The sequence below is a fragment of the Aspergillus candidus genome (assembly GCF_002847045.1).
Source record: "Aspergillus candidus strain CBS 102.13 unplaced genomic scaffold BDW47scaffold_31, whole genome shotgun sequence".
NCBI lineage: Eukaryota > Fungi > Ascomycota > Eurotiomycetes > Eurotiales > Aspergillaceae > Aspergillus > Aspergillus candidus.
The window spans coordinates 88785-97841 of NW_020194036.1; the positions used below are offsets into that span (position 1 = coordinate 88785).

A 9057-nucleotide genomic window follows, 5' to 3' on the forward strand; every position below is an offset into this window, starting at 1 on the left:
AGCATATAGTTTGATGGGGTGGGTTGGCTGTGTTAATTAGTTTGAAGCTGTCGCGCAATGATATTCCGCTGCGGTCGTAGTGTGGGTCCGACAGATTAGTCTCTGTTCCTTGCGAGTTTCCCTTCGGAGCAATCCCTACGATGATCGGCAAGGCTGTCCTACCCCTTTTCTATTGCTATTATTATACCCATGTCGGTGTAATGTTGGGGGTTTCTGCATATAGCTTAACCGGTGCTGAAGAATCTATTGTTTTTTAGAAGAAAAATCTGGATAGATGAAGCTTTCGGGTGCGAACACTGTCGTTTCTCTCAGTTGGTCTTTCCAGTTGGTCGGGAGGAACAACACGCAGTAGTGCTTATAGTGTTTCTGCTGGGCTCACGGGGGCCACAAACCTTTCACGGTAAGATTTCCGTCCTAGGATCACGATTGGCGTTTGCAGAACCCCTGGATTCCAGTCGTGTGGATAAGATGCAGCCTGATTGGCCTTGGCATATTAAGTTTTCTGCAATTGACCTGGATATTTCCTTTGGTCCACGCTGACTCGGGCTGTTCCGTCGGAATGTTGCGCTCTGTGGAGCTTGAGCACCGGCCTACACGATGAGACGTGACGTCTCACATATTAGTATTCACAGTACTCCATATATCATCAGCATTGCAGCCAAATAGATATAGAAAGAAGGAGGCCTCAAATAGGATGACCTGCCATTGATGTGATGGTCTTAGGGCTCAAGGGGGCATGTGATTCTGTTAGAGATACATTGATTAAACTACACCAGTCGTCCTCATAAAACAATCCAACGTCTATAGAAGCTTCTCATATAGATCAGACTTAGCAATATTTTCCGCTAGACCAAGCTACCAAACCTTCATAGCCAGGATCCGAGGCGATGCTGACGGCCGAGCGAAGCCGCCTCAATCCTTGCATCCTTGGCAGTTCCTTGCATATCAAACTCCCAAGCTGATGGTGAGATCGATGCGGAGTAAATTCCACACGATTCAAGTAATTCGCATTGAACTCTACTTCAGTAAGTCATAAGGTTCCTGGAGTAACTGTTGTTGTGATCTCATAGGTGGTGTTGAAATACTGCAGGAATTAATTCCCAGGTTGCGTGGCGTCCTTGTAAGACTCCAAAATACGGAGTATATGGATAAGAAATCAATGGAACTGGAAATGCACGACTAGACATAAATGAAATAGATCTTACATTGGCATACATTGTATTTCCCCAAATACTGCACATTGTTTAGTGGCCAGAGACGGATAAAAATGCTTGGGTGTGTTGGCATTGCCGAGTCTTTACGATATATATATACTACATTCTTGGCAGATAAACGATGGTGGTTGGAATGACACGGCTTTGAATTCTGTCTAGAAAAGGAGAAGAACTATTGACAGTATCATCTCACACAAATCCTGCATGATCTTTTCAAGACGTTTGACCCTGGATTTGTTTGATCACCTGACTCTAACACTGAGTGTCTGCTTTTTTGACCGCAGATGCAGATCTTGAGTTTCCAACGCTCTTCTCAACACCTGTTTACTAGAACGATCTCTTCAATCTTCATTAATCACCCTCCTATTGATTCCATAAATTTGTTACTAACCTCTTCCAGCATTACGAGGAGGATGGAGAGCAAAGGCAGACATTATACTCCTCGTATCGGATTAGTGCGGGGTCCAGCCTCGCAGCTGACGAGGTTGGCGGCATCCTTTATTCCAGTCGCTATGCCAGACAGATATCTATGATCTCGATGACATGGCACAACCCGACTCCTACACACGAGCAAAATCATCGCCATGACTTCGCAAAGAGACTGGACTGGACCCAAGCGGTGCATCGGATCCGCCGAGCGCAGGCCACCCTGCGAGAAAGCTGGACGTCAGGCGCGGTGCCTGTCGAGGAAGAGATCGCGATGCGCGCCAAATTCGCCGAACTGCTTTCCAATGCATTTGAAGTCCTGGGAGATATGGCAGACCTCACTGATTGCATCGAACACCTCGAGACCATTGTGAGACGGCTTGGCCCACCATCTCCCGCCCGCGCAGAGTATCTCGACAAGCTAGCCTATATGAAAATGTCCGCGTTCAAGACCACAAGCTCCGTGCGAGACCTCGAGGAATCGATCAGATACGATCAGCAGGCAAAAGACGAGGTTGACCCCGCTGATCGCGCACTCCTGTGTCGCATATACCACAATCTCGGATACAACTTGTCGCACCGGGCGCAGCTGGGTCCCGCGCGCCCATCCGATATCGACGAGGCTATTACTTGTGGGCAGATGGTGCTGAAATTGGCTGCCACGGATAGCGAGGAGTATGCAGCCACTTTGATGAATTTGGTATCGCGCTTTCAGGTGCGGTTCGAGAGGGACAACCGCGAGGAGGACAGACAGAGTGCCCTCGAGCTGATCCAACTGCGGCTGAAGCTCGACACCCCAGAGACGCTCTCGTACGCGTATACTCGCCTTGCGCAAGGCAGACTGGCACACCTCGGTTCCGATGATATAGATGGCATTGATGACGGGATCGCCCGAGCTAAAGACGTCCTGCGTCTGATGCCACTGAAACACGAGGGTCGCATTGACGTGCTCAAAGAAATCCTGGTGAAGTATGAGCGTAGGTATAAGAAGTTAAACGAGCGATCCGACCTCATTGCCGCCGTGGAGTACTCTGATTTCATCCTTGAGGCTGTCCCGCCCGGATACCCGAGCCGACTCGATTGGGCCGTCCAACACTTGGCTCTGATTGCAGAGCTAGCTGTGTCTAGTCAATCGATAGACGAACTTGATACTATCATCGAACAGGCATGCCGACTACGAGAGGAAATTCCGACCAGCCACGCGAAACGGCACCCAAGTGGGCTGGCGGTTGGAGCGATCATCGCACAGAAGTACCTCCTCTCGAAACACCTTGACAGCTTCCACATGCTAGTCAGCCACGCGATTAGTATCTGTAGCGATTTGAACGAAAAGGCAGACAAGTCGATATTTGTCAACACTACCCCCCTGTGGCAGCTCTCTAGGTCTATACGCAAATTAAGTGAAGGGCCCCAACCCAGTCCTGTCCGTGTTCAAGCTACCGAGAAAGTATACACATATTTCGCAGCGGCTTACCGGGAAAGGAAGCTCTTGAAAGGATTGACTTCGATGCAGATGGACCATGGATCAGAAATCGAAATACTGTCAACACACATCAATGCGACCGAGCCACTCTCCAACATTGGTCTCAACAGCGCGCTTCCGAAAAAAGCAGATGAAACAAACATGAAGCTCTCACCACGGCAAAAAGATCTCGGTCACAGACTACGCAATGATTACCACGACCAGTTAACAGGCCTTAGGAACCTGGCTATTGACAAAACCTCAGGCAGAATCATCATGTCAATGGAGGAAATCGTGAAGGATATGATGGGATACACAGAGACAGATGAGCCCCGATCTTGGACCGAACATGCCGAACGAGAGAGCAGACTTGAGCACGAGTTTCTTCAACGTGAACAACAGGAGGGAAAGCACCCGAATCTGAATCTTTGTCGTGTCTGTCGAGCTATTAACATTATCGTCGGACCAACATCGCCTGACGAGGGGTATTCGTGGAATTCGAAGCTTTTTCTACCTCATGGAAACTGGTCGCAACTGCAGTGCCGACGGCATTGTGGGATATGCCGCCTTGTCATTTCACTCATTACCACCGCACAAGGAACGCTCCATCCACGCTTGGCTGAGCTGGATCGGGAAATTCAGGGCGTACAGTTTCACCTGCGGAAGTTGCCTTCGGAGGAGTTGATGTTGGGCGTGGAATATGGGCTCAAGACAGTTGGGGGTATTCGACTTCTGACACCAGTGAGCCAGGATGCACTGCGTCAGAGCTATCCGGAAGACATGGGAAAGCAGCTCGCAAATACGGCTAAACTGCGGCAATGGCTCAACAGCTGTGACTACAACCATGGTCGAATTTGCAACGGTGTTCTGAGTGATTCCCGTTTCAGCCAAGACATCAACCTAATACTCGTCGATGTCCGGGACCGCTGTCTGGTTCGGGCAACTTCTGCGGACAAGTATTTTGCCCTTAGTTATGTCTGGGGTGAAGTGCAGATGCCTTCTTCACGGCGAAGCACTCTTGAAGTGCGACTTCAACCTCAGTCCCTGAACGAGAAGGGGCTGGACCTACCCACTACAGTGGTAGACGCCATGCTACTCGTGGAGTCACTAGGAGAGCGCTATCTCTGGGTTGATGGGCTGTGCATCATCGAAGACGAGGAGGGTGACAAGACAAACAACGTCAACACCATGGATATCATTTACGGCAAGTCGTTCGCGACGATCATGGCTATACACGGGACAGATGCCAACGCCGGACTACCTGGTGTGCGGCCAAATTCTAGGGCGCCGCAACATACGGAGTCCATTGTGGTGTCTAGCAGATATCGAGACCACCTGGGATATGAGGCCGGTCCGCCTGGTGATACTACGGAGAACATAACCGTCGTCGCCACACCAGCGCCACTAAAGCTAGCCTTGGAGGCCTCTACCTGGAAATCGCGCGGTTGGATCTTGCAAGAAGCACTGCTCTCCCGTCGACGTCTATACTTTACTAAAGATTGGGTGTACTTCCAATGCAACAAAGAAACCCAGTGCGAGGCTCCTCTTGCTGAATCAGAACAAGCTGAGTTCCTCAATCGACCAGTGCCACTTGCGTCTTCGACGCGATCTAAGAACCCTCTGATGGAGCTCAAAGAGATCACACCATCTACAGCAGAGACAGACCTCCGCCGAATATTCGGGATATACAAGGAACTTGTGGAAATGTACACGCCGCGGAGGATTTCCCTCGCCAACGACATCATCCGGGCATTTTCGGGCATCCTATCAGTCATGGCCGAGTCCACGAATTAGCGATTTGAAAACGGTCTCCCAACCAGCCTGTTCGACCTCGCCCTCTTCTGGTGCCCCGCCGAACCACTCTTCCGCCGGCCCTCCTCCGAAGCCAGCTACCGCACGAACCTCGAGACGGTCGCCTCCCTAATTGAAATGTCTCGGAAGCACGGTATCAAATACAGACTGACACCAGCCCAGAACGAGCCGCCCTCGTTATTCCCCAGCTGGTCATGGGCAGGATGGGTCGGCCCTATCGAGTACCGGCTTACCAACCTTGAAAACGAGCCGCTGCCGACCCCCTCAGTCGACACATTTTCGATCTACCACTAAGGCCGCCACCTCGAGATCCACACTCACCGAGCCAGCACCTCCCAAACCACATCCACATCGACGACACACCCGCCTATATCAGCCCCAGACCTCGGCCCACACACGCTCCAATTCTGGGCTGGCACCGTGCACGCATCCCTCTACTTCCGCCTCCAACGTCACTTTCGCCCCGACTATCTCAGCATCCGCCAAAACCAGATCCACGGCGAAGGCCAGCAACTGATACTCCGCATCTACGATTGCCAAAACCGCCACTGCGGGATATGGTACGCAATCTTGAAAGACGACAGGCTGCTGGGGACGGAACTCAACCTTGATATGGTCGAGATATCTCGTCTCAGTGACGTGTATAAGCGACGGGAGGGCCCTAGTCGCGTGGAGGGCGAGATTGATTTGTTTGATAAAGGCTCTTTTCCAAGTACGGGGCCTGGGAGTGGCTTGGTTAATGTTGTTGTTGTGCGATGGGATCATGAGCTTGCGGAGAGGTATACTGTGGCGCAGGTTCATGTCGCGGCTTGGGAGGAGGCTGGGCCTGTCAGGAGACATGTTCGGTTAGCGTGATGGACGTTCTCCCAGCGAGGGATATTCACATGTTCAATTTTATTGCTAATGGTCAAGGCCGAGTGGTTCAGAGCTTGGCTCCCTTTGCACTTTCTGTTCTTCTCGCTATTACACCGTATTTACCTTGGGGGTCTAGCGGTTATCGCTACGTGCTGATGTTAGGCTTAGAGCTTCGCCGGTATGGTATGATGTCTGAAAAGTGGGTCGGATTAATCTGTAAGCACTATGGTCACCAAAATCATGATGATAAGTCCGGTTAGATTCACTATAGAACCATCTGCCACTTGACCCGCTTCTCCCTGATCATAGCTAACACTCCCATGGGCAAGAACTTCTGATCCACAATATCCAAGGTCCCGAAGTCCCTCAATAGACTCTCAGCGTAAAGCTCCAGAGTCCAACGGCCCTCTTCTTCCATTCCAGCCATGTTCACCCGTTCTCTCACACCATTAGCCGCTGCCAGCACCTTATCCGTCCAGTCCACAGTATACTTGGACGGGACCTGGCTCAAATTATCATAGCACTGCCGAAGGAGATCACTCGTGCTATCACGGAACTGACACCACTCATCGAAGAACATGAAGTTGCGCTGCTCTGACCACCGCACGACAGGTGGCTTGCTCGAGCCTTGAGGTGGGTTCACCAGCTGCAGGCGTGCATTGATCGTGCGTTCTGACAACGCGGCAAATTCCCGAGATGCGTTGTTGTACGCATCGGTGTCCTGTTTCTCGAACTCATCAACAAACTGCGCCGGTCGCTGGGGGAGGCTATCGCGGACGAGCAGCATCGGGATGAACGGGTTGCGGAGACCCAGCCCGCCGAGCTCCACGGGCATGAAGAAGAACGAGTCTGGGACATCTGGAACGTCTGGGAAGTGCGTTTTGATCATGTGGCGCAGGTGCGACGTGACGGTCGGCGTGTCTGTCTTGCCGAAGACCGTGTCGTACATCTTCTGGTATGTCGCCAGAATTGAGTCGACGTGTGGCTGGCCAAAGCAGTGAGCGGGCTGTCCGAAGGTGTTGCGGAAGAAGAGGCCGATGCAACTGTTCCAGGTGCGAATCCACGAAATGACGCTATCGCAGTGGCTCAGCTGCGTTTGGAGCTGCTGGACGTGTGCGTCAACCTGTGGTTGGTCGATTACCCAATCGCCGGAGGTGCTGTCGAGTTTCAGGAAGCCAAATGTGACGGGCCCTTCGGGAAGTTGGGATGCGATGGCTTTGTCTGGCGAGTCAGATAGGTAAACCGAGCCCGTTTTATGGTGGTTGAACTCGAGCTTGGTTACTTCTGCGTATTCGTGCATCACTTCCCATGCGCGGGCGCACTTGTCTGGATGACCGCAAAGCCAGATGTCGTCGTGGAGTCGGTACAGGAGCATGCCTGTTTCGCGGTTGACCGCTAGGTCCATGAAGAAGAGGACCAGCTCTCCTGTCAGCTTCTCCGACGCATGAGCCATGGGGACACCCTTTCTGCGGATCCGCGACCCCTTAGGCTCTCGTCCTTCGGAGGATTGGTCCATATTGAGGGGCGACTCGAGATACTTTTTGAAAAAGGTTATCCAGTTCTCGGAGAATCCGATAAAGCGCATGACAGCAAAGATGGTGCTGTGCGAGAGGCAAGTTGCAAACCACTTAAGGTCCGTCTGGATGACTGCCGCCTCGCCGTACAACTGCCGATGAACCAGTGCCTCCGTGGCGATCTTTCTCAGGATCTTCTGCTTCACGTTTCTGCCTTCTTTTTTTGCTTCTCCCGACGCGGACTCCTCGTCATCGTCGTTATCGTATGATCCCATGCCCCGTTCAGACCAAGCTTCCTGCGTCCCCGGCAGTTGGCACAAGAAGTACGTGTGCACAAATTCATTTTTGCGCTTTTCTTCCAGGCTCACTATTTCCTGCTGCGACCCGAGAAAGAATGTCCGGCGTAGGTGATCTCTTGTCGTCATTGTAGGACGCGTCGACCACTTCCAGAGCTTTGAATGGTCCACAAAATCCCGCAGAACAAGCTTAACTCGATTGCATAGCCGGCTGCCGATGTATTGTACGAAGAGCGTCTGCAGCACATCCTCGTCCATCCAGATACGATATTTGCCGTTCAGCTGTGGTCGCGGCAAAACGGGAATCCCCTCTTCCCCCGCGTGCCAGTCCCACTGATCAAGGTCTGCGTAGCGGAAGTTCAGCACATCCGCAATCTCGTTCAATGCCACCCGGTTCTTCAGGAATGACTTGAGCAAGGCACGCTTTTCTTCGCTCACGAGATCCTCCGATAGAAGACCCTTGATACACAGCGACAGCGAATGCTCGTTGAAGGGCTCTGGCGTCTTCCACTGGCTTGTGGTTTCCTCCTTGATCTGTTCCCGGAGGTTCTTCAACGCAGCACTGCCTTCTTCTCCTGGAAACAGCCCATCTAGAAAAGCAAAAATCCTATCCTGATCGGCATCCAGCGGCTCAAATACTGTCGCCTCAAATTGGTCGCACAGCTGCTGCAGTCGTTGCTTTTGCCTCTCGTCCACAAGTTCGTAATCGTCCTCCGAGGAGCCAGACTCTGAAGCCGCGGCGTTGTTGGAGTGTGGATGCACCCACTCTGTTAGGAGCCGAGAGTACAAATCTGCCATAGCTAGTTTGGCACTGCGCCTATCCAGTCGTCTCAGGAGCTCTTTCTCGAACCCTAGAAGCATTTCCTCCGGGATGGTAGAGTCGTACCGCGCCTGCTGCAGCCAGCTCGCCATGTTGCTGACCGTGGCATCATCTGTCATTTGCGGTTGAAATTTTTCTATACTGACCAGGAGGGACTCGACGCGGCTCCGAGGGTCCGAGCACTGTTCCGAGGCCGATATCATGGTTGCTTTGCGGGTCTCGTATGCATCGCGCTGTTTCTGCAGTTCACGGATTTTGCTCTGGGTAAGCGAGAGCAGGGTTTGAGACAGGGCCGCATCCACGGGTGCCATCGTCACTAATAGAAATATGATATGTCTGGTGCGGAGGAGGACAAAACGTATATCTCAGTGAGCGTGGTTTTCTCACAGCGTTAGGCGGGGTGCGCAAGGGTTCATATAGTCAGGCTCCGCTTCGTTGGGCCATTCCAGGCTCCATTGGAGCCTTGTCTGATCGGCATAGACCCTTTCAAGGCACATGTTTGCCTAGCCAACCTCGTCCTTCGTATGTCACCGCTTCTGTGGAAAGTGCAGCTGTGGTGATTTGATTCGACAGCGATATGCCCACTAATCCGGTGTCTGCCTGGTGGTGTTCCCCGAAATGCATTAAGCCAATTGGGGGCGGGAAGGTGCAGGATGAG

General features: G+C 52.2%; 2 protein-coding genes across 2 annotated transcripts; one reads left to right on the top strand and one right to left on the bottom strand.

Annotated features, from left to right (window-relative positions):
* Nucleotides 1–1752: 1752 nt before the first annotated feature.
* Nucleotides 1753–5208, top strand: BDW47DRAFT_126787 (HET domain-containing protein; the record flags this gene model as incomplete). Its single annotated transcript, XM_024816611.1, has 3 exons — nucleotides 1753–2947; nucleotides 3701–4808; nucleotides 4923–5208. 3 exons carry the CDS (start codon nucleotides 1753–1755, stop codon nucleotides 5206–5208), a joined length of 2589 nt encoding a protein of 862 aa, XP_024670883.1.
* A 3-nt stretch (nucleotides 5209–5211) lies between these two features.
* BDW47DRAFT_45504 (uncharacterized protein) lies at nucleotides 5212–5859 on the bottom strand. Its single transcript, XM_024819079.1, has 2 exons — nucleotides 5799–5859; nucleotides 5212–5740 (listed from the first exon to the last, which is right to left on the bottom strand). Coding segments are annotated over exons 1-2 (456 nt in total). The 5' UTR covers nucleotides 5801–5859; the 3' UTR covers nucleotides 5212–5286.
* Nucleotides 5860–9057: the final 3198 nt, after the last annotated feature.